The following is a 25117-nucleotide window of genomic DNA, read 5'->3' as shown; positions in this document are numbered from 1 at the left end:
GCTGTTTGGATGGAGCGGCTCCTTGCCGGTCAACAGAGTCGGCACTGGGCTCTTTTACACTTAGCTTTGTGGAAACATGTTGCTTCACTAGGCGCTTCAGAAGATTAGACTTACAAATGACCACTATGTTTTTGTCCTTGTTCTTGAGGAGGGAGAAATAATGTCCATAGTTCCAGGACAAAGAGCTCACATTGCCTGAACTGTTGGTGGATGATTCACTCATTCATTGCACCTTGTAAGGTCGGGTGATGTTAGATCATGAGCCAAAAAATCCAGGGAACCGGCTGCATTCGTCTGCTATCAAGACAATGTAATGAGTACTGAGTGCTTTAAATTTCAGTTGACTGCAACTGTGTTGTTTCGATTGAAAAAAGTAATGAGTTACTTTTCTATTTGCTGCCAAAAGTAGTGGGTTTATAGGCATTACTACCAGCATTACTTAGCACTCATGGCTCCATTCTGAAGACTGGCATGTCATCTATTCAGGGATCACTGGTCAAATGTAGACAACACAACATGACACTGAGACATTTCCAGCACAGCAAAGGAGTTTAGTAGAAACAGTAGAAAAAATATTCAGCTGTCTAAATCATCAATGTAAACTAGTACAAGTGCTTTTCTCCAGACTGAGAATTTTTTTTTTTTTATTAAAAAAATTAAAGTTTAAATTAAAATGTATCCTTCTGCATTTTTTGGTTAAAAAATTCATGTCCTTTTTTGCCTCTTTTGCATAGACTTGCACAAGTAGCAGATTCCAAAAACTAGATTTGCGAGACACTCCGTCTTGCATGTAAGAAATGCCTTGAATTAATCATTGGCAAGCATTTAAAAACATGTCAAAACAACAGGCTGCCAATTTGTTCCAGCTTGACTAAGCTTTCATCAGGGTCCCTTTGTTTTTTTTAGGTGAGAAATGAAGTTCCCGGTTGACTGGGATGCAGCTAAACTTCATTTGTCATCTGGATTACTAACATTAAGTTGTAAGGCGAGGGTGGAACTACACTGTTTTGCACTTGACTGCAGTTGTTATATCGTATATATCTAAATCTGCTTTATCGCTTGTCTTTTAGGTTTGCATCAGGCCTCAAGGAGAGTAAGAGATGAGTCAAGTGCATCAAGTGTATGATGGGAAATGTAGTTCTACTTGATCTCCACTAATGTTGAAGGCATTAAAACTCATGTATTTGTGGTTGAATTGCCCTCAAGTTCTGTAAGAGAGAGAGAGAGAGAGAGAGAGAGAGAGAGAGAGATTTATTAAAAAAATAAACCAGGGACCAAATGTCCAGAAAACTATAACTATAATTATAATTATACATTTACAATTATGTTATGAGAAAAATGTTTCAGGTCATTGAAATCTTGTCTGTTATGTTATTTTTAGTTTTGTTTTGTTAATTTTTGGGTCATTTTCTTATAACTTTTTACTGATTTCTTACTATTTTTTTTAGGTCATTTCTTGTTAAGTTGGTCACTGCCTTTTTCCCACGTTTTTGAAACAAATCAAATTAATCTGCTCAGGATCCAGAAGGTTAATGTGCTTTTGTAGGTTTGATTTACAAGCTACTGGAAAGGTGGAAAAAATAATATCCACACGATATCCACTATTGAAAACCAAGCTAACTTTACTGCTGTCATGTCCACACATACTCCTGTCACAACGAAAGGGAAAGGCATTCTGGGAAATGCAGGAAATCACTACCCCATGTAAAAAGTTGACAAGGCAGGTTGAGGAAAAGCAGCTCCAACAAAATGATAAATTACAGCACCTTATCACAAAATAACGTGCTGAACATCACAGATCGGTGATAAATATCAGAGTGAGAATACCCCTGGGTGGAGTTCTCCTTTAAGAGAGCGGATTTGGCTGAATGCCAGAATGTACGTACTACCTGATGTCCACTCAAAGATAAGCAAAGATCTACAGCGTCTAATTTAAGGGAGTGGTAAAAGATCAGTGACAACAGCAAAGGCCATCGGCAAAGGAGGAACTTGCCGACAGGGACTGCGTGTGGCCGCAGGAATCGAGTGTATGTAGGACAAATTTTGTGACGCTAATACAAGCGTACACATGGACGTACATGTGTGAAAAATGTCACGTGGATACACTGTATTATGTATGAGAGTGGGTGAGGGAGGCAGCGCAGACGCAGGGAGAGAGAGGAGGAGAGAGAGGGGACGAGGAAGAAAGGGGAGATGTGTTGTCCTATGATGAAAGGATTGATTGATTAGAGAGTGATGATTGCAGTAAATGGCCTGGAAGATGGCTCCATCTCTGTTTCCCTTTTTCTCCCTCTCTTATACCTTCTTCCCTCGCTCACTTGCTTACTCACTTTCTCGCTTCCCACCTCGCTCTCCCTCCGTGTCTCTCTTTGTCGCCCCCTCTCCCTGGTTTCATCATAGCAACCCATCAACACAATGCCTCTCTCTCTCTCCCCTAATGGCACAGCTATTAGCGCTAATGCATTTCAAACGTACAGCAGCTGCCACATCACAATCTGATGGAAAGTACACGTCTTCTTCCAATCTCCACAATCTCTATCCTTTCTCTTATTTGCTCTTGTTTCTCGGCGCCATCGTGTTGCACTTCACGTAAACCTCGCTGCAGGCAATTGTCAATGGTCATCATGCACTGTATATAGTCTGTATATGGGACGGGAGGGGGAAATCAAAAGCATACAGTACACGGCGATGATAATGTTGCTGTTGAATGAATATCATTACTTTGGCTGTGGGAAATGGCAGCAATTTTCCATTCTGTGCTTGAAATAAACAGCAATTAATATTATGTACAAAAAGACAACGTGAAGCTTTTCAACAGCAATTTTTCAGTTGGCCGACACCCATATTGTCCTATTACCCATTTAAGCTGCAACAATTAGTCCAATAATCCATTTGTTGCCAACTACTAAATTAACTGCCAACTATTTTGATAATTGATTAATTGTTTTGAGTCATTTTTAAAAGGAACGTTTCCAAAATCTCTGATTCCAGCTTTTCAAATGTGAACATTTACTGTTTTCTTTATTTCTCTGCAACAATAAAGTAAATATCTTTTTGTTTGTGGACTGTTGATTGGGACAAAACAAGACATTTGAGGACATTACCTTGGGCTGTGGGAAATTGATGACTGATGATGAAAATGATCATTAGTAGCAGCTTTATTACCCACAGAAACACATTTAAAGTCACACTGAAATGAAAAATCTATTTTTCAGCTTAGCTAATTTCCCATGCCAGAATATTTACTTATTCACAAATAAGTGTCATCAAATTTAGAAAATTTTGATTCTTTTATATACTTTCATATCAAAATCCTATCACTTCTGCATCCTGGGCCACAGTGTATCTTCAGTGGGTGTTGATGATGTCATACTGAACCAGCAGGAATGAATAGAAATTTCAACCAATAAAATTCATCAATTCATCAAATTCAATCATGCCCCTCCCAACAAGTAAAACAAATGAAAGGCATTTTTTTTTTTTTATTGTCGTCATTGGGTGTAGAAACATCATGCAGGGACAAAACTGTTGGTTGTTTTCTCCTCACTCAAACAAGCTGTTTTGCTTGGGAGGATTTCAAAAGTTACTTTCACATGTAACAGTGGGGCCGTCCAATGAGAAAAAGACCTGGATTTTGTTTGTCCTGCCCCCGGCTGATTGACTCTTCAACAGCACCTGCTATCCCGCAGCAGCTTCAACCAACAATATTAACAGCAACTGTGAGCTCGCTGGCATGGCAGTATTATATCAGAGGACGAGAGGAGGCGAGGGCACTTCCATCTAAATGTGGAGCTTGAGCTTCAATCATCAACTGATCATCAACATCAACTCTACAACTACAAACTTCCAAAATGTTACGTTTTCAGCAAGTGAGCTCTCCAGCAATGTGAGCCATGAAAATATTTGTGGCTGCACTCATACCAACAAGTGAAATATTTTCACTTGGCTGGATCGCTGGTTGGTCTTCCCGGAGTCAAGACAATAATAATAATAACGCCCCCTGAGCCCTGCTGGAATGGTTTACTGTAGAAAATGCAGCCCCTAAATCTCTGTACTACTAAATACTAAATACTAAATAATAAAATCCATATTTTTAACTGGGTTTACCATCCCTTTCAGCCCTGCCACAACAACCTTCAATAGGATATACTGCACATCAAATGAACAAAACAATAGGCTCTCAAAATGGCATTTCATTGTGACATTAACCTCTATGGGAGCCAGCACCCACAATATTAAAATACAGACGTAAACACAATATTTTATTGGATGTGTCCCTCCTAAAATTTCATATGGTGCACAAACTGAGCTGCTGGGTCAAAGCTATAGAACTGAGGATGCTTCATGACCTGATTCTGAGAGAGTAAAAATATTTTTTAAGAAGTGAGTGATATGCCGAGGCTATCCCTAGAGTCTCCATGCTCCACTCTCCGTCCAAAATTTGCAGTTTAAACACCAAAAAAGACAAGAGGTTTGATGTTTGGCTCTGAAGCACCCCGGTTCCACCGTTGTCTCATGAGAATTGCAAAGCAGCGACGAAATAACTGTGTCGCCCTGGGATGACTCCATTGCCAGCACAATAGATGGGTTGGAGAGAGTGTCACCGAGGGATGGGCTCCTGACCTTGAGAAATCAGCGGCAATCAAACACTTTAATGTCTATTTCACACACCATTTCATTCCAATGGATTTAAAACCCTGAACGACCATCACAACAGTTGTTACGATCAACATTTTGACGTCCATAATGTCCGGCAGGCAGGATGGACACATCTAGCAACCGGGCTCTGCAGCTACACCATGGAAAAGGTGTGTTTGTGAGAGTGAGAGAGAGAGAGAGAGAGAGAGAGAGAGAGAGAGAGAGACATAAAAGAGCGAGGTCTTCCCATTGCTGCGGGAACAGCTGCGACGGCAGCCGTTGTGAGGACCAGGCGTGTCATTGGGTTCCTATGATGTCACCGGTTTGGTGGAGCGAGCAGATGGGCTGGGCCAGGTACCGAACCAGCCGTTAATAAACACATACAAATAAATACCAACACACCAACAAACACAAACAGCCACATTTCTGCTTTTGCGAGGCACACCGGAGCATGCAGACGCACACATATAAACACACACATGCACACGCACTCAAAACGCTATCAAAACACACTCCGTCTCTCGTGCATAAACACCTTTTCTCCTCATTTGACAGACTGCTCCACCCGCTAGTTTAAGATGCTACGCATTTCTCCTAATATGCCCAAAGAGCATGCAGCCCTAATCTAATTAGAGTGTCAGTCAGCAGAGTGTTCACCCAAAGAGAAATTAGGAAAGCACAAAATCTACAAACAGAAAAAAAAAAAAATCTTCTCACAAGGATGTGGCATATCTACCTCCTCGCCCCCTCCCCGACTCCCACCTCTTTGTAAGATTTTTTTTAATGGTTTCACATTCGCCCCTGCTGAGATTCATTACCTGGCCTAATTATAAAGGCAAATGAAATCAGCTCCAATACATTATTAATAGAGGAGCGCCATTAGGATTCATTTGAAGTATTTGCAACAATATGATATATTCCAACTGTTTTCATGCCTGATTAAAGACACATACAGATAAGAAAAAAGGTGTGCGTGAAAGTGATGGGGATGGAGAAGGTGGGGATGGGGATGGGGGATGAGCCTGATGATTGGACAGAGGGGGAGAGAGGGGAAACGGAGGCAGAAAAACAGGAAAAGGGAAAGTAAGAGCAGGAGAGAGAGAGAGCAGAGGAGGCGAGGCAGGGTTTTGAGGGGAATAGGGAGAGTGCTGGCTTTTCCACTTGAGAAGGTATTGATGCCATATTGGTTGGAGCTAACTATGAACAGGTGTGCTGTGTGTGGTCACTGTGACCCAGGCTCAACTAACTGCATGGCTACACATCCGATTGAGGTGCGCGGGCATCAACCCCCCGTCAGGCCTAAGATGAAGGGACAGACGCACTGCAGCTCCCGCCCTTGGACCGGCAGAGAGGGAGGGGGGGTGCAGCCGAGCCACCCCAAGACTACAGCTTCAGAGTGTAAGCGCCCATGAATAAAAATGGACTTTGCAGGGAAGTAGGGCTCATAATTATTCGTTTTAAATCAGTTAAAGCCTTTTCTCAAATATCCCCCAGGAGGCGTGGGGTTAAAAATCCATTTGTGGGAAGTGTACCATGACAGCGAGCTCGTCTCCCTGGAGACAGAGGATATGACAGAGGGGAATGTGTGTGCATGTGTGTGTGTATGTGTGTGTGTGTTGTGTATCTCTCGGGTGAGGCTATGTGTGTGTGTGTGTGTGTGTGTGTGTGTGTGTGAGACCAGGCATCAGTATGCATGCGTGTTTGCGGGGCATCTGAGTGTTTGTAAATCTGGGAGTCAGTGGAGCACGCGGGCTCACAAACACACACAGACAAACACACAAACAGAGTAAAACCACTTCTCTGATTTCAAGAGTGTTTTTTTTTCCTGCTGCTTTAAAGGTCAGTTGCAAAAAAGAATGCAACATTCAACCTGCTGTGGCCTCCGAAACAGAACGGATTGACAGTATTTATATAACGCTGTTCACCATGAAATTAAAAACCTCAAAAATAAGAATATTTAGTGTGTGTGTGTGTGTGTGTGTGTGTGTGTGTGAAAGTGTATTGGTGTGCATTGTGCCACACAAATTTTAAAATGTGTTTAAAGGATGTCCTGCATCACTTTTGTCCCATATTGGAAAAAAAAAAAAAAACAAAAAACAAAAATGAATATTTCTGCCAGTGTTTGTCTCACTATAATTTCAATTCTTTGACTGGACAAATTTAAATGACCAAAATTCAATTTGACATTTGTGGATCAATCAAAAGCACTTGAGCAAGTTTCAATTCACAGTCAACTAATTACAAACGTCCAGTTCAGTCAATATAACAAACCTCCTGAAGGTAATTAGCTATGCCACTGTCCATGGATTATCATTTTTCTTTACAGGTAAGATGCATGTTACATTTGACAGGAAAGCAGTCAATTAAGTGTCCACCTGTCAAAAGGCAGACATTGTTCTCCACATGTTTAATTTACGGGTTTCCATCGCCATTTGCATGTTCAGATACAATTCAAAGCAAAACCCTGTGTGTGTGCTTTAAAATATTCCATAGGGACTGATGATGAGGCTTATTTTCACTCACTCATCTCACTTTTTTTTTTTGAAACAGGAATCCATTAAACACCTCATTAAATATGCATGGCCTTATGTGTGTTTTCTTCTTCCAGCTGTATAAAATTGCATTTTGATGCTATGTTGTCTCTGTGATGCTGATCACATTGTCATTAAAGGAAAAAAAAAAAGTAGATAAAAAAAAAAAAATACAAAATTGTAGGGAAGGTGGACGAAGAGATGGGACACGGAAAGAGAGTAGGCAGATAAACCTGGAAAAGGAAAAGAGAGAACAAGAGAAGCGGTTTTGGGAAGGAGGGAGAAGAGCAGGCTTTCTACTTTACCTTCACACCGTCCTGCCATACATGCTCCTTCTGAAGCTGCTCCGCCTCCCGGGCCAGTTTCTACAGAGAAACACAAAAACAGCAATCTGAGTGTCAGAGGTCAATAGGACATGTGTGTGTGTGTGTGTGTGTGCAGAGAGAGAGAGAGAGAGAGAGAGAGAGAGAGAGAGAGAGAGAGAAGAGAGAGAGAGAGGGTGACTTTGCTCTGTAACGCCAGTGCTGCAGTTAATACACTGGATAATTCGCGAGGCTGTGGCGGTGCCAAACCTGACATGCTTCCCAGCTGACATGCATGATCCTCCTGAAACGATCAGTCCAGAATTAGAGGACGACATCACACTACTGGCTTTGTCTGTTGTGGATTGGCTTTATTTTAATTGGGTATTTAAATCAAAAACGGTTTGAGTAATGCCACTATGCATGGACTGGCAGTAGGGGACAGCTAGACACAAGTTTTGAATACCATCTGAAGCTGTAAATTGTTTACATTTTTTTTTTATCAGTATATCATGAAAACTGGAGAGAGTGGATATTGCATTACAGTGAAATCTGGAAGTTGTGCAGGGATTATCTGCCACTTTATCCTTTAATAATTAACATGTATATGCTGTAGATTGATAAACCTCAAAAAATCCCAAATGGGGCATCAACATCAGGGGAATTTCATCTCTATAAATATGGGGCTAAATTAACACCAAGCACTGAAGCAAGCAGTGCTACATATTTATGTGGTATTAATATTTGCGTTGAGAAAGAGCTCCTGGTAGTGAAAATAGTTATCCGGGGTCACAAGACAGGACACATTCTGAAAGGGGAAAGGATATTTCCAGTTGTGTAATCAAGCGAGGATTCATTGTCACTGCAGTACATTTCCATATCCTTTAACTAAACAAGCAGCTCTACATTTTAAACTCGTTTGTTTAGAAGAAATTCTCTGAATATTGCATTGTGGTTGGGTGAAATGTCAGGCAAATTGATATTTGATGTTGCCATGTTGCTGCAAATTATACGTAGCGTGGAACTTAATATTTCCATCTCAAACCAACATCAAACAGCAGTCCATTGATGCTGTATTATCATAAAAATATCCCTTTAATAGTCTGACAACATTCATCATGATGCAGCTTAGGCTTATCTCTATAGAGGCTTACTGTATATAGGCTGCTCATACAGCAAGACGCCCAAATGGCAAATATAGTGAAGCATTACTGACACTCTCTCTCTCTCTCTCTCTCTCTCTCTTTCTTTCTTTCTTTCCTCCGTCTTCTTTTCCCTCTCCCTCTCTTTCCTCTCCCTTGTGGCTGTGCGTCAGTATCTAGGTTTCCCCAGGCCTCCAGGGGGCGATCTGGTTCCCATCTCAGAATATACCGTCTCTGTCCGGCCGTAAAGTCCCAGGGGTCTAAAATTACAAACCCTATTTAGACTCCTGCTAAGAGGGCGTTCGCTTCTAGAGCCACACTGAGGCAGTGAGTCCCCCCGCACAGGAGGGGGTTTATCTACAAAAAACACAGGCAAGAAATAAACTCTCATTATAGTAAAGGCTGTCCCATTTCTAATGATCGCCCCACCCACCTTTTCCCAGGAGAGCCCCCTACTCACAGCCGGACTGAACCGGCCCCACCCTCTCACACACTCCTGGACCAGAATATTGGTCTGGGCTCTTGGAGATGCTGTATAGGGACGACAGCAGGGCATAATAGTATAAAGTGTGTACATAATGTGATACTGCTAAACTAATTTGTGAGACATGATAGCAGAAAAGCTGGATCACCCGGGGTCCTCTGTGTCTATATGCTTTTGCATTGTGCTTTTAATCACCTGAACAAGCCTTAAATAACAATGATAAAAGATTTCATTCAATTCGTAATGAGACAGTAGACTGCTGAAACAATGAAAAAGAGGAACTAATTAGCCTATTGAAATGATTGCCACAGAGTCCATTAGAAAAGACAGTAATTGTGTGGCTTTCGTTAGAGAGGGTCAGCCTTGCTAAAGGGCAGCGCCAAGTGTAATCTCTTAGTGAAGCTATTAAGACCACAACATTTTTTCAATTAAGGATAAACATAGAGCGGCAGAACAATAACCTGCGTCGTCTGTTCTGAGAATCGCGTCCATATAGTTTTCATATTCTAATTTCAGGGTTCACTGTCTGTTAAAACGTATGCATGTCTTTTTCAACAAAACGTGATGGTCTTCTGTTCTGTTGTTTTGCTGAAATAATCTGTGTTCCTTTATTTATTTCTTTTTTTGCATCACAAAAAAGGGTAAAAGGGTTTTGACTGACCAGAGAATATCATTACAAATTGAATATAGTATGAGATAACATAGGTAGGGCTGGGCAATATATTGGTACTATATTGGTATTATATTGGTATTGTGATATGAGACTAGATTTCTGATATTGTGATATTGTGATATACATTTTCTGAGCTTATTAGCCTGCTGTTATTGTTATTTGTCTCTACCTGCTTGGGTATCATGTCCACATTATTAATGATTGTTTATCAAAAATCTCTTGTGTGTAATTATATCATATGAAAACACCAATAGTTGTCCCTACAATACTGTCAAAATATTGATATCAAGGTATTTGGTCAAACATATTGTGATATTTGATTTTGTCCATATCATTTTTTCTGTAATACATCCAGTCAACATTATTTTCCAGTGTATTTTTTTGAAAGGAATCGATATTTGTGAAGGTCTTGCCAAGGACATAAAATGAATGCCCACATAACGTAAAGTTAGATTTGCAGAGCAGTTTCCTCCCCTTTTTCTTCCTCGACCCTCTGTCATGATCTATGATCTACCCTTTCATCCTCGCTGCTCTGTCTTTTTCTCAGCATCTAATATGTCAGTAAGAATCTCCCCTTTGTCCCCAAGAAAATCCATTTCTCTCCCTCTGAGTAGCCCACACATCTTTTCTTCAGTTCTCTGTTTCTCCCCGATGCCGCTCCCTCAGTATTCTGCTTCCCTTTCCCCCCAGTGGGCCACCATTTCTCTGGGACCCTATCTCTTCTCTAGCAGCTTAATGCAGTCCCCCTGCTCCAAAACAGCCATGTGTCTTCATGTGTCTTCCCTTCCTCTGTGTTGGCCCAGATGGATGGGCAACACAAACAGCCCATGAATCAGAGTGAGAGATGTGGGAAGGAGGGGGGCAGGGATATATCATCTATGCTGGTGGCTGGAGCCCAAGCAGCTTAGAGCACTGGATGAGCATAGTGAGATCAGCACAGTACAGCACAGATAAGCTCAGCACAGGCCCACACAACACAGCAAATAACACCACAGCATAGAGGCACAAAGACACCAGGAGAGTCTAGCACGTTGAGCGCAATACCTCGAACGTTATTGCCATTGTAACCTTGACACAAAATGCATGACGTGTCAGGCCATTTATCACCGAGCCTTCAGGGAAGGTCAAGAACCATAAACACAACTCAGTAATGGATAGGCACGTGCGAAGTACCTACACAATGTCCACAGCCTTAAACAAGACGTAGAGCGGAGTCCGTCTTGTATGCAAACACGCAACATAATGGAGCGGTTGACAGTGTAATTGTGCAAACAGCTGAGGAAGAAGGAGGAGGCCGCTGCTTGGCGATGTCTCTGCTGTCTAAGAACCCTGCCGGTGAAAAGCCCTGTTCCCTCCCTGTGAACTCAAGGCACAAGGAGACAGGAGGAGGAAAAAAACCCCACAAAATGCTCAGCGTGAGGCGATTAGGATCTTTAATATTCATAACTGTTGAGTTTGCTCTGTTCCAGAGGGGAGCAGTTTAATCACTCAAAGTCATGTTATTTCTAGGGGAATGACAGCACACCAGGGACAGACCGCTTCATGCTGTGGTGAGCGCCAACTCGACACCGGGCCGCTTGTGTGATTGCTGCAGCCTGTTAGGCCTTTCCACTGAGCTTTAACTTAAAGGGCACTCGACACACCACATTGTCGCCTGTGTGATCTAAAGGGACCCTCCAAACAACCCTACAGTGTGTTGTGTTTGAAACGAGAGGGCACTTGAGAAAACGGAACACAAGCTGCATGTGCGATTGAAGCCTTGAACTGAGGCTCTCAACATGCTTCAAATGAGCCCCTCAGTCCAGAATGTGGCACCACTGAAGTCACCTTGGGGACCTGAGCGCTCTGCAGAGGTCACTTAACCTTCTCAGTGACAAACCGTGAGGAAAGGCCCCGAGTAAAATTCACAATGATTGGCTGCTCTGAGTACTGACAATCACAACAGTAAGCCACGGAGCTCTTTGAAGAACATTTCTAAATATAGAACCGCTTTTAAGGGTTCTTCCCACATTGTTGAATTAAAGAAAAAACAAAGATCAAGACTGAGCAACATGAGGAATACCTAGGCACAGATGAACAGGAGTGATCAACAGTAATATTACAAGTTTGCCTTGACTGGAATTCAAAAGGTCATTATTCACATTATTGAGGCAACAGGAAATATTGTCTTTATTGTGATTAGTGAGTGAAAAATTACACAAAATTAACCTAAGGAGCAAAAGTGTATGGAAAACGTTGTGGGTTATGTCTGCTGACGAACAGTGCCACTCATTTTGTATTAAAATGTCAGCCTTGTGTCATGGCCTTGCAGGCTGCTACATGTGGCAGTGCAGAGGGGTGCAGTGTCATGCAGCACTTAGTCCATTAGGGGGCAGTGGGCTGAGTGTAGCTGTGTGCCCTAGCAGCAACAACAGCAGCAGCAGCAGCCAGTGGAGCCTGTCAGAGTGAGAGCAGTCTGCTTTAAGCTCTTCATTCTGTCTTCGCCACTCGGCCGGGATTAAGGCCAATCATAGAAATCACTGAGTCAGAACCAGTCCACAATAACAGATGGAGGGACCTTCCACTCCAGAATTTTAAAACATCGCAGACAAACTCGCTTTCACTTCGTCTAGCCCCCTTGCCTCCAAACTCCCCGCCCCCCCCGCCACCTTCCGTCTCGCGCCATCCTTTTATCTCCCTTCTTCGCTCTGCAGTTTTATCCTGCCATCATATGCTGTACTCCATTTCTCTCCATCTGTCTCACTTTACTGCTTTCAAACTTTCTCCCTCCCTTATATGTCCTTATTAATTCTGCCAACAGAGCCACAAACCAACTTCAAAACACTTTAATTGACTTCACATTGAACAGACTTCTTGAAGACTGGAGGATGAAAAGGGAAGAAAAGCTGTAAAACTTGACACATGTTCCTTATTTCTCACTATGCTGCCTATACATCCCTCATGCATGCTAATTGAAGTCACTGAAATGATCGTGCTGTGACAGAGCATCCCTTTTAAACGTCCCAGTCACACACTTGGAAGACAGTAATGATAAGACTAGACACTCCTCTCTTCAGAGTGGCCAAACAATGTAAAAGTCCATAATGAGGAGAAATAATGACCCTTAATTCCAGGTCCCTGGTTGGTTTGCTATTGGCAGCTGGGTATTGTAGTCCTTATTAGCAAACTCTGACAGAGGATATGCATGGATGGGTGGGAGACCCTGGCTTTGTTCTGTGATCCAAAGCACCCTGTGGCAAGCCCGTTTGCAGAGGCTGTGTGTGTAGAGCTATTGTAGCATGTGCTGAGATAATCCCTGCCTTTGTTTCCCCCCCTAATCTTCTCCCTCCACAACGGAAATGTTAACACTTTCTTTTGCTTTTCCCCACTCATCGCGTCCCAATCCCAGCTCCGCTCCCCTCCGTTTCCACAGAGACCAGATCTGGACAACGCGTGCTGTCACCTACCCACGGCGGCAGTCGAAACTCACCAGCTTTCCAAAGTCAAACACCAGCTTTCTGAACACTACATATGCCCACAGAAACACCATATTTCCATAATAGATTGCCAGCATTGTGCTAAGTCTTCAGTGTCTCGCTCATTGAGACAAAAAGGCAGCTGTCTTGACTCTGGAACAATACTGTAGCTCTCTGCAGGAGGATAACTCCATTATAATGGTTTTTCAGAAGTTAGTGCCACACTGAAGATAACTGACCTTTGTCATAAGCATTTATATACTAATCAGTTCAGCCCCAAGTTTATAATATGGATATAATCAAAATAAGATTAACCAAGTTGCATTACCATGAGAGCAAATCAGCTAATCTAATATTTTACAGACTGCTAAATTATCTCCAAAAAAAAAACATTACTTCACTCACTAATTGGGATACTTTGTAACATTTTTTTCTTACATTTGAGATGCATGATTCAAAATAACATGCATTTCCCTCACTAACCACGGAGTCTTTGGAGCTACAGTAAGTGGTAGAATCACAGCGCAGAACAAAGTCCTCTAAGACAAGGCTATTGTCCTACTCATTGTCATTCACTGGAGCAACTCCCACTGCAAATTCAATTAAACCTCCTATGGGGTGAATGCTACAAAACAGCTCTATCAAAATGAACAGCACTGTAATATTTGCCACGCACACATATGCACACACGGGCAGGCGCACACACAGCCCTGCAAGCTTCATGATGCACAATCGCAGTTATAAACACGGATTTAGAAAGGAAAGATGGAAAGGTCAAACAAGTTCACTGCGGTGCTAATACACTCAAACAATGTAGTGAGTCGATACCACACAGAGCTGCAGCCCTGACTGGTCTGAGGCAGCCAAGTGTCCTACAAGCAGAGGCCAGCAGGGGGCTCAGGGTGAGCGTGCAAGCGGGGCGGCGCGTTGACGGGGCCAGGATCAGCTCAGTGACACGTGGGTGGCTGGCTGGTTGGGCTCACTCTCTATTGTTTGACAGATAGTAACAGACATGCCCAAACTGTTGCCCAGCCTTTCCTGCTGTCACTGGCATCAACCAGATGAGAGAGAGAGGCAGAGGGAGAGAGGGAAGGAGCACAAAGTCGTCATTTACCAAAACAAAACAAGGAAGAAAAAAAAAATACAAGCCTCAGTCTCCTTGCTTCTCTGGCAGCACGCGAGGCATCGACCTTGCAGGTGACTGAGGCAAGAGAAAAATGCATACCTGTTGCCAAGAACAAGTGCTCCCTATAAATAAATAAACACAAGACAGAAAGAAATGAAAATAAAAGAAGTCCAGTGACATTACAGCAGAAAAAAAAAAAAAACAGGGCACCTGACTGCTCTTTTTGTCTGTACATTTGTTAACATGGGCGTACAGCCGGTTCGATGACCCGCCTGTTATTAACAGGCTGAACGGGGATGTGCAGAGCAGCCACATGCAGACAGAAACAACATCAAGACGCAGGGGAAATGTCTCCTTGATCAGAGGTGAGAGCTCTGTGTACACGCACGCTGCAACGCAAACCAAACGTGACGCGATCTGAAACACACGGCGGGCGCAAGAGCTGAGGCTGCAGTCTAGCATTTATTTCAATATTCTGGTATTTAACGTTTTGGAAAAGAAAAGAAAACAAAAAGCTCCGGCAAGAATGCAAAGCCAAACGAATCAGACCGTGTGGGTACAACTCAGGTATGAGCAGGTGAACGATGAAAACACCTGAAATATTTAAACGTCCTGAATGGAAGCTGTGCACTTTGGCATTTGCATGTGTGCGTGCGTGCGTGCGTGCATGCACACACACACACACACACGCACGTACACGCACGCAGTCTCGCTCATCATTGCTCACATATTACACCCACACACACTCTGCGTGGATCCGCACAGACACACACTGTACACTCAGAATCAGTCTTAAAGAACACTCACTAATCAACATGCAATCAATTATGCACACACTTGTATTCTCTGTGTCCTTTCATTTGGCAGACACACACCGGCTGCTGAGCTTAGATGCAAATATAGGTAGAAGGGGCCAGAAGTGTATTGTTGAGTCAAAAATGAGCAGAAGAGAGAATTTGGGGAAAATCCTATCCTGGGGCGGCACTGAATATATCTAAAATAAATGGGATCAGGTCTGTGTCAGTCAGTGTATTTTTTTAATATTGCGCTATGAATGATTTTGTAAGGAGGTGTCACACTTTTTAGAGCGGTATCTAATTTTAAAAATAAAATCCTCACATTTGTTGTGTACAGCCATCTATGATGGAGAGCAAGAGCGTCCGGACCGAGGCAAAAAGAGAGGGAGGCAGAGAAAATGAGGAGGGACAGAAAGCAGGACAGGGGCTAGTGTGTTTTAGCCTTTTTTTTTTTTTTTCTCACATAGAACCATACCAATATTATCTCAGTCCATCAGCTTAGCACCCCCTTCCTTTCACCTCACCTCGCCTCTGCACCATCTGCAGCTCAAGGGCAAACAGTTTATTTTTGCCATTCAATATTTGCCCTTTACTTCAATCATCGTCCATGTTACTTTAGACTGCAGATACAATAATGAAAGAGTTACACGTTAAATGAAAAGGTCATGACGAGTTACTGAGAAGATATTTCAAGATGTCATGCAGATTATCCCCCCCCCCCCCCCCCCCCCCCCGCCCACCCCCGGCCTTGTTTCTTTTTACAGAGGGAGAGTGTACCGGTGTGTTTGACAAAACCATTGTGAGGGTGCCAGCGTCCGGTGACAGCAGCTGGTGTTTGACAAAGTGTATCATTGACAGTGTGTGGCCAGGCGATTGTTCAGGATTTACACACGAGCACACATGAGCACACACCTTCAGCTGTATTCATGAGTCCACACACACCCATACACATACACACACACACACACACAGGCATGCACATACCCTCAGCTGCTATCTTCCAGCAGACATAGAAGAAGCAAAACATGCAGACACGGCCGCCTCTCAAAGCAATTACAGCAGATTGAAACCAAATTAAATTTGAAGCCTTAAGCAATACCAGTGACTGAACGCCTATGACAGATATGACAGGGGAGGAAGGGGGGTGCTGCGGGACCAAAAGGGTGGAGGGGATGATGGAGAGAGCGGCAGGTGCGGGTCACGGAGGTAAAGAGAGAGGTACTTGGATAGAAGAGAAGGGGTAGACAGAAGCAGAGCAGAGTGAAGGTCCCATATATAGAAAAAAAGGATTAGACACTTTTATTTCAAAATAGAAAACATGGCATATGCCTGGCTATAGCATGGAATAAAAAAAAAATGCTGCACATAAAAGATTCCTGTTAAACAGGACTCATTATTAACTGAGAGATTTCTGCGAAATTATGCAAATATAAAGTGCCAAAGCAAAAAGTAAATAAAAGATAAACAGCACCATTATATCCAAATAAAAGCATATTTCCCTGCAGTTATTTCATCGGAAAATAATGTCACACACGCAGAAATATACCATACTCTATAGACCATTTACGCATCACAAATATGTGCCCGTTACAGGCATACAGATTAGCTCAGTTTCCAGTTCTCCAAGAGATATCATTTCTCCATTTTCATTATTCTCGTCCAAGAAATGACAGGATTAGATGTGGCGGCTTTTAAACATCTGATGTTATCTCCCTCTCCTGGGTGAACAATTAATCCCTTTCACTTCCCTTCTTCTCATCACCCTCTCTCCCCATCTAGGCTTCATCTCGGCTCCTCCATCTCCTCCTCTCTTCTCCTCTTCCCCCACCATACTGTCTGTCTCTCCCAGAGGAGATCTGCCTTCGTTCAGAGAAATGGAGCTGCGTGCCCCAGCATTTAAGCACCTATACCGTGACGCTATAAGAAAGCACATAATGAGGAGGATTTTTGTAATCTCTCTCTGGTCTTGGTGTGGATGCACACACCTTTTCTTTTTTTTTTTTTTTTTTTTTTTTTTGCTGTGATAATATATAGTGGTAAAATAACCAATTTATCTCTCTGTAAATTCATTTGAAAGGCATTTGTCCTCAGCTGTGCCAATCACGGAATTAGACAAGCTTCCTGATAGTTGCCACTGGCCTTTTGCCACCTCACTGTCTTCTAAAAAAAAAAAAAAAGAAAGAAAGAAAGAGAAAGAGAAAAAGAAAAAGTCCAGTGATGACCAGTGTTGAAAATTCTCACAGTGTGTGTGTTGTACATAAATTCTCTGGATAATGAAAGTCATACATTTTGACTTATCCCTCAGTTCTACGGCAAGAGTCCAATCAGATGCTCAATACACAAGAGCAGAAAAGAAACATTTCTATTAATACTGAGTGAAAAAAATATTTAGATTAGGTAGATTTACAATAAGGTTTGGCAGATACAGTATTATGAAGGGAAGGGATGATTAATACCTGTCAAATTATACACATTTTTACATCATTTCACCTTTCGACTGGCAGGTGAATTAAAAGGTTATGCTGAGTTGTTTTCTTAGGAGCTGTAACTACGTCGGTAGCAGGTTTCACAGGTTAATTCAGTACCGTCTGGCTAGAAATGTAAATGTTTGACCACTCTTCTGCTCCTCCTGCTTGGCCGCAGTTCCCAGAGTGCACTGAGGCTGCTGAGAGATGGTGACTGATGTGAATATTTCAAAAGATACTCTGACTTCGCAAGCGCCCCAGTTTGATGCTACAGTAATGTATGGCGCTCAGAGCAAGGCCAAATTACAAATGCGCCCTACATTTGCAAACTTTAAACAAAGACGGCAAAATGACACTTGAATAATATAGAGACATCACGCCATGAGACTGCATGACCGCTCCAACTAAATGCAACAATGTAGTTCAATCCTGTTTTATTGTAGACCGTCCCGACACTGATTCATTCCCTCTCCTTCCCGTCTAAGGAAATAATCCCAGAAACTCTGCTCCAGATAGCTCTCTTTTCATTTCTGTCAGATGTGGATAGAGCGCGCTCGTGTCTGCGGAGCTGCAGATACAAGTGACTGGCACTGTGTGTCTTTACATTTTATTCGGGGGAATGCCATTCGGACTCAAATGAGCGTTTAAGACCCACCTCCTCTTCACTTTGTACTGAAGAGGCACATGTTCCTCAGATACTGAAGTGGCATTTGTTAATTAGAAGTACTCATGATTGCCTTTCATCTTTGTTCATTTGCTTTAATTTAAGGGACTGAGGTATTATGGCTGTAGATGGCCATTATCTTACTCAGCTGGGCGACATATCGATATTATATAGACGCTGTGATATGAGACTAGACGTCGTCTGGGTTTTTAAATCATTATATTGTGATTTGACACAGATACTGTGTTTTCCTGGCTTTAAAGGCTGCATTACAGTAAAGAGATGCAGTTTTCATAACTTATTAGACTGATTTAGCTGCTCTATTATTTTTCTCTACCTGCTTGGTCATCATAGCCACATTACTAATGACTGTAATGTCTCTTGCACCAATTGTCAATGCAGTATTGCACAATATTGTTTTCAAGGTATCCAGGCAAAGATATAGTTGATTTTTGCCCATACTGTCCAGCCCCATATACTATATTTCTAGATGGATGCACAACAATAATACACTCACATATAGAGGTGATTTTTTTTTTTTTAAAGAAACACTGTTCAATCAGCCAAATGAGTCAAACATCTGTGTGGAGAACTGCAGACAGGAGATTCAATACCCGTGGCTCAGGCGGTGATACGTCACATGAGAAAGAAGAATTGGTCTCATTTGGGCTGACCGTGAGAGCAAAGCAGCGATCAGGATAAATGAATTAGACAACAGGTATTGGGCCCAGGGCGTACAAGGCCTTTACCAAGTCTAATCAGCTTAACAAGAGTGAAAATACACACATTCAGAGTTTCAAATTAAACTTGAATCATCATTTTAAAAAAGCATGCAGCCATGTAAACACTCACTCACTTGCAGGCACACACACACACTCACGCACATACACACACTCTCACACACATATACACAAACAGAGCACTCACTCACGCAGCACGCACAAAGATACTTAAAAAACATCCATATACATCTATTTTTAAAGGACACAGGCACTCAGCGATGTTGAAGGGCAGAGAATAAAAATACCTTATTTGAATTGTTCCAGGAAGAGCAAACTCATTTTGGAAAAAGCGTCAAACACGCAGCAGTGCGCTGCTATATTCAATATCATTACAGACGAATACTGGTCAAAGATTACACCGTGCAGTCCATTCTGTATATGTGAGGTTGAATTTGCTGGATGGCATTTTCAGTTTCTCATTACCTGAGTGGTATAACGTCTGCGCCTTTATCTCACCTATAACGTGGTAAACAGCAACACGCTCCTGTTGGGAGAGCAACGCGCAGCAAGAAAAGTAAGTTACATAAAAGAGAGAGAGATGTCGAATATGGAGAGTGAGAGCAAGACCCTTGCAGGAGAGAAAGAAAGGACAGAAGATAAAAGGAGGGGGAAAGTAGATAAATTTGAGAAGATTAAGAAAGTGAGAAAGCGAGAGGAGGATGAGAGAGAGAGAGAGGGAGGGAGAGAGAGAGAGAGAGAGAGAGAGAGGCTGCACTCAAGCAGTCTAACCTTGACAGAGAGCATCTTCTGACAAGCATCTGCCTCCTGTAATAATTTAGAAATAATCTCCATCCACAAAGGCCCAGCAGTCTGGCAGAGTAAATGCTCTGTGCCTGATCGATCACTCCGATTCAGCCAGCTGCTGCTCTCTGTGTGCGCAGGCCCAACATCGATCTTGGGCCGTCTCTCTCTCTCTTTTCTCCCTCTTTCTCTCACACACAGAGGGGAATGATGAAGTGAGGTAGACGATGAAAAGGTGAGGGAGAATGGAGATGGAGGTAGCGATGTCAAACTGTGAGAAACAAAAAAGTGATACAGAGAAGAGGTTCCAAGGGAGATTTGGGGAAATGATAGTGCATAAGCAGAGGGAAAAAAAAACACAAAATCAAAAGCGGCTGTAAACTGAAAAAGTGAAAATAAGCATTTTATAAGTCAAAATCTCTGTAGGGCCCTCCACAAGCTGCGATACAAACCCTTGGAGTCAAATGTTTGCCGTGATGCTTTCTCTCACAATGCTGGGCTTTGTGACAATATCAGCCGCTGCTCAACAGCCCCTTTCTTTGTCGAATGGTTTTGGAGGTAGGTGGCCGCCATAATCCAGACACAAGGAAATACACACTTGCACACACAGACTCATCCCATCAACACACCCAATTACTACTCAGCGTTGTGACAGCATTAACCGCCACTGTGCATTTGGCCCCTAGCAATTAATTGACTTTTAAATAGTCTGCCATTAGCACCAATTTAAATGAATAGATGTACTCCTCCGCCTTCACTTAGCATACTTTGCCTTGGCTGTCTTTAAGAGGCAGCCCCACAGTGCCATTTGAAACAGCAGTACAGCAAACCACGCTTCCAAAATCATTATCGTGACATACAGACCATTATTACAGTATCTGCTATTGATCAGACCTTTTCCCCCGAGACACCTGCCGACAGCGTGTGAGCCACAGCTGAATCTTTATCGGCTCTGTCTGAGGAGATGGTTCGCAAAACAATAAAACGATGTACAGTAGGAAGCCAAAGCACCGAGGTAAATGTAAATGCGTAACTGTAATGGGGGTGCTCGGTATCAGAAACCATACAGTATGTAGGGGGGACGGAGGTTCAAAGAAGGCAGAGGCTTATTGTGATAAGCTGAACCTAAGCTTGTAAGTTTGTAATCAATGATAGGGATTAATGTGTATCAAAGAGAAAAAAAACAGAGCCAGGTTGCCTTTATCTGGAGTCGCTAAGATTACAGGAGCAAAGGACACACGGAGAGAGAGAGAGAAAGAGAGAGAGAGAGAGTGAGAGGGAGAGGGAGAGAGACACAGAGAGAGAGGGAACTATTATGATAGAGGTGGTTTTCCAAGGTCAATATTTGAGATTCTCCTCAACTGTCTCTCTGAAGCACAGCCCCCCCCTCCTCACCCACAGCCTCCTCTCCACTCTTCTGCCTGCAGGCAAGCTCCTATCTTCTCCTCCCTTCTTCTCTCTCCCATTCCAACGCCTTTCCCCTGTCACTCATTTATTGAAGGATGGATGGTGCTGTCCCTCCAGTCGCTGTGCAGAATGAGCCCGGACCAGTGGACAGCTGCTGTGGCTTTTCAAATACAGTAGGAATTAAATGGGCGATAAACAAACAAACCTCCCCTCTGTGTAGTTAAGGGAGCCACCTGTCAGTCAGCAACACAACAAGGTAAGTGGGAATCACACCGTGTCTCGCAGCCCCTACCTCATTGGCCTGTAAGAAAAACACCTGCCAATCATGGAAAGTGTTAGGTCATTATATTATGACAGGCTATAGCACGCTGAAAGAGTTATGACAGGCTGTCAAAACTCAAGACAGTGGGGTTAGCAATCATTACAACGAGGGAGGGGAGCCGAGGTGAAGGCGGGTGAACTGCAGCCTGACGGGACAAACCCCAAACACTCCTCTCAGCCCAGTGGGACTGCAAAGTAATTAAGAGCACGCTGGACTCTTTTTGGGTCTCAGATCCTCAGTCTGAGGATGAGCACGCTCACATTTCAAGTGATGAATAAGTGAAGAGTTCATCTGTAAAAATATGTCACCAATTGTGTTTATTTCTATAAATTATGTTTTGTTTTCAGGGAATATTAATTTTAAAAAATGTGATTTTGGATTCAGAAAGTATGTCAGGCAGTTCATTTTTTTCCCCAACAAGAAATGACATTTATCTGTTTTTGCAAAATAACTATCCAAGTAAAGCTGCACACATAATTTTATTTCATTTCATTTTGTCATTAACATGCAGTAAATCCAACAACACGCTCTCTGTAGCTCTTTCCATGTCACAATGAATATTTGTGCTGATTCGTTGATTCGTGCTAAAATGATTAGCTGCTTAATCAATTTGTTGGTCTCCAAAAATTAATCACTCAATTTGATAATCTGTTAATCATTTCATTAATTTATCAATTAAAAATCCAAAATATTTGTGGAGTACAACTTCAATGAGACGACAAAGATGCTAAGATTTACTTTCTTTTCTATGTTCCCATCATAGTAAAAAGAATAGTTTGGGGTTTTGTGACGAAGGAATCAATCTGAAGACATCAACCTGGGCTCTGTTTGAGCATTTCTCATCATGTTTGACAGTTTATAGACTAAATAATGAATCAAGTAATTGACAAAATAATCAAGACATTAACAAAAGTTGAAAAAAATCATTAGTTGATATGGCGACAGGGGCCTGGCAGAAAATGCGAAGACCTGCTTCGTGAACGCCACCTTCATCCTCACACTAACCACACCAAACTGTGGGTGTGTCCAGGGGTGGGCGTGGTCACATTTGGTGGGCGTGGTTACACATGGTGGGCGTGGTCATATTTGGTGGGCGTGGTCACATGTGGTGGGCGTGGTGTGAGCTCTTAGTGTCCGCCACCAGACACTGTTGGATATCACAGATTTAAAAGGAATAATTTCACTGGGATTTCTTGAAGAGACAAGATCACAGGTAAAAAAGAAAAAAAAAAATGTGATATCTAATTTTGACCAATGCCATGCCTAACCTCAAGACAAGACAATTTGGAGCCCCTGAATTTTACCAAACCAGACCTCGCAGCTTGCTGAAAGTGTTTTCATAAATGTGGGGACCTGATACACACACATACGCACGGGCATCATGCTGTGCGTGCGAAGCAACACTGCCAGGGTGGTTGTGGGTATTTGCCTCTGTAAATTTGCTCCCACACCAACAAAAGCCCTGTGTCCCCTTTTTACATAACCGCTATTGCAAACCAATGCCACCACTGATATGAGATGATGCAACGAGCTAAGACAGACTCTGAACGGATTCCACTTAAGAAACAAACACAAAAGAGGAGAAGTGACAGCCCGGTGCAAATGAATGCAAACTTGGGAGAAATGGAACGGAGAGAATAATTCAATCTGCAGCTACCTCCTCCAGTCAGCCAAGGAGAGCCGGGCTGGGGGGGAGGCGAGGGGAGGGAGGCTGAGGCGTGTGATGCCTTTCTCCCTGGGCAGGGCTAGGGTGGCAGGCGCCCAGATAAGCAGGGGCCGAGCAAAGATTAACTGCTTGCTCTGATGGAAGAGCAAAATAAAGGCGAGCCGACCTCTGATTCCCTCGGCCTCCCTGCATGAGTGTCCTTACTCTGTGGGGACGAGGGCCGGGGATTGTGTACATTTACCATGATGAGAATTCTTAAATAGAGCCGGCACCGGCCCAGGCAGAGTAAACTGATGTCACTCCTCCTGTGAGCAATAGGAGCCGCATGACCTCTCATATCCTTTCAAACTCTTCCCTCTTTGTCTCTCACGTACAGTCAAACTTTCATTTCCTGCGTTCCTACGCCGCAGAGTTACACAATAGCCTCAGCAGGTGCACCCGCAGAGTGGAGAAAGCGGTTTCTCTGAAAATCAGTTGAGAACGGCGCTCGGCTCTAACCAATTCAAATTGAGGAAGCAAAAGGTGCTGGAAAAAGACAGAGTTTTCCTCTTCTGCACAAACCAGCGTGGCCCAGTGAAGAGGAGCTCTGCTTTTCAAGTTGGAGCGTTCCGGTGCGGTGAAGCTGCTACAGCTCTGTTGGCCCTGTAAAGGACTGATCTCTCCTATAGGCTCTCATTCCTTCACACCAAATTATCTCTCTACAGCCATTACTGATTTCTGTATAACCGTGAGTCAGAAGTCAGAAAAAGGCAGCAGGTTGCTCAATATAAAGGCTAAAAGGTAAAGGCAACATGTTTCTGATCAATCGTGATATTCATGTGAGCAATCTGATATTGATTTGAAAAATCCTGAGATCAATCTTTTAATCTATACCGTTTTTTCTCTGATGTGTGAAGATTTTTGCTCAACGTTGTTTGTAGAACGCCTCCCATACTGACAAATGAACGACCACGCCCCACCCCCCTGAAGCCTAGGGGCAGATGCATTGATGCATTTTGGATTTAACACCTATGTTGGTTAAGAAGAGATAGACAAAAACAAAGCTATATGCAACCTGCAAAACTGGTATTAAAATTGGTGTTATTGAAATATCCCTGACTGAATCAATATGGAATTAAATAGATTCAAAAAGAAACTGTGATTTGAATTGAGGACCTTGTGAATCTAAATTGAGATATTAAAGCCAATATGCAGCCATATTGCTCAAATTACCTGTGTTTTTTTTCCCCTTTTAGTATGCTGAATTTATGACTCATCTACAAGACTTCTATGCCATTTAGTTAGACAATCGCACATTTTTCCAAACACTTGGAACATGTCCTTGGTTCAATTGTCGCAAAGCCTCTCCTTCACACAGTTGAACAGGTAAATGTGAGTGGCAATGTGCGGTTTGGCAATCAACAAAAAACAGGCCTTGTGTTTGTCAGGGTGAAAGCGAAAACCAAAAAAAAAAAAACTGATTTTAGTGCATATAAATGTACCCATGTGCAAGTAACAGTCATTCCCATACACCCTAAAAATAAAATCTTACAATGAATCCCCTCCACTCAGAAAATACTGTGTTGTGGTGGTGAGGTGGCTGTGTGAAGTGTGCATGTGTGCGTGTGTGTGTGTGTGTGTGTGTGTTGTGTCTGGTTACGTAAAGGCACCATACTGTGAAAACAGACCCTGCTTTTCCAATCAATGGTCTGTCAGGAACTAACGGCTCCTTTTCAGGACAACAGCCCATAATTTGCCTTGTCCATTTCACACGGAGAGCAAGAAAAGGGACAGACTAAAGCAGAGGCTCTCTCTCCATCGCAGTGGAATTAAAGCACAGCTCCCCAGGGTCACTAGTAGGCTATGGATATCAGGCCAACATTCAGACATGGGGATTATTTACCACACCACCAACAGCTATTTGTCCCACAAGAAGCCTTCCT

The 25117-nt window shown here is 42.8% G+C and overlaps 1 protein-coding gene across 2 annotated transcripts in view; it reads right to left on the bottom strand.

Annotated features, from left to right (window-relative positions):
• cacna2d2a (calcium channel, voltage-dependent, alpha 2/delta subunit 2a) overlaps nt 1-25117 on the bottom strand; it is a 157015-nt gene that overhangs the window by 75051 nt on the left and 56847 nt on the right. For both annotated transcript variants that reach the window (XM_030051220.1, XM_030051221.1), the window contains exon 4: nt 7475-7534. In XM_030051220.1, coding sequence (XP_029907080.1) covers nt 7475-7534 — 60 coding nt within the window. The remainder of the gene's footprint in view (nt 1-7474; nt 7535-25117) is intronic.

Source organism: Myripristis murdjan, chromosome 5 (genome assembly GCF_902150065.1).
Source record: "Myripristis murdjan chromosome 5, fMyrMur1.1, whole genome shotgun sequence".
Classification (NCBI taxonomy): Eukaryota; Metazoa; Chordata; class Actinopteri; order Holocentriformes; family Holocentridae; genus Myripristis; species Myripristis murdjan.
Note: the sequence above shows the minus strand (reverse complement) of the source record. Positions and strands in the feature narration are given on the sequence as shown.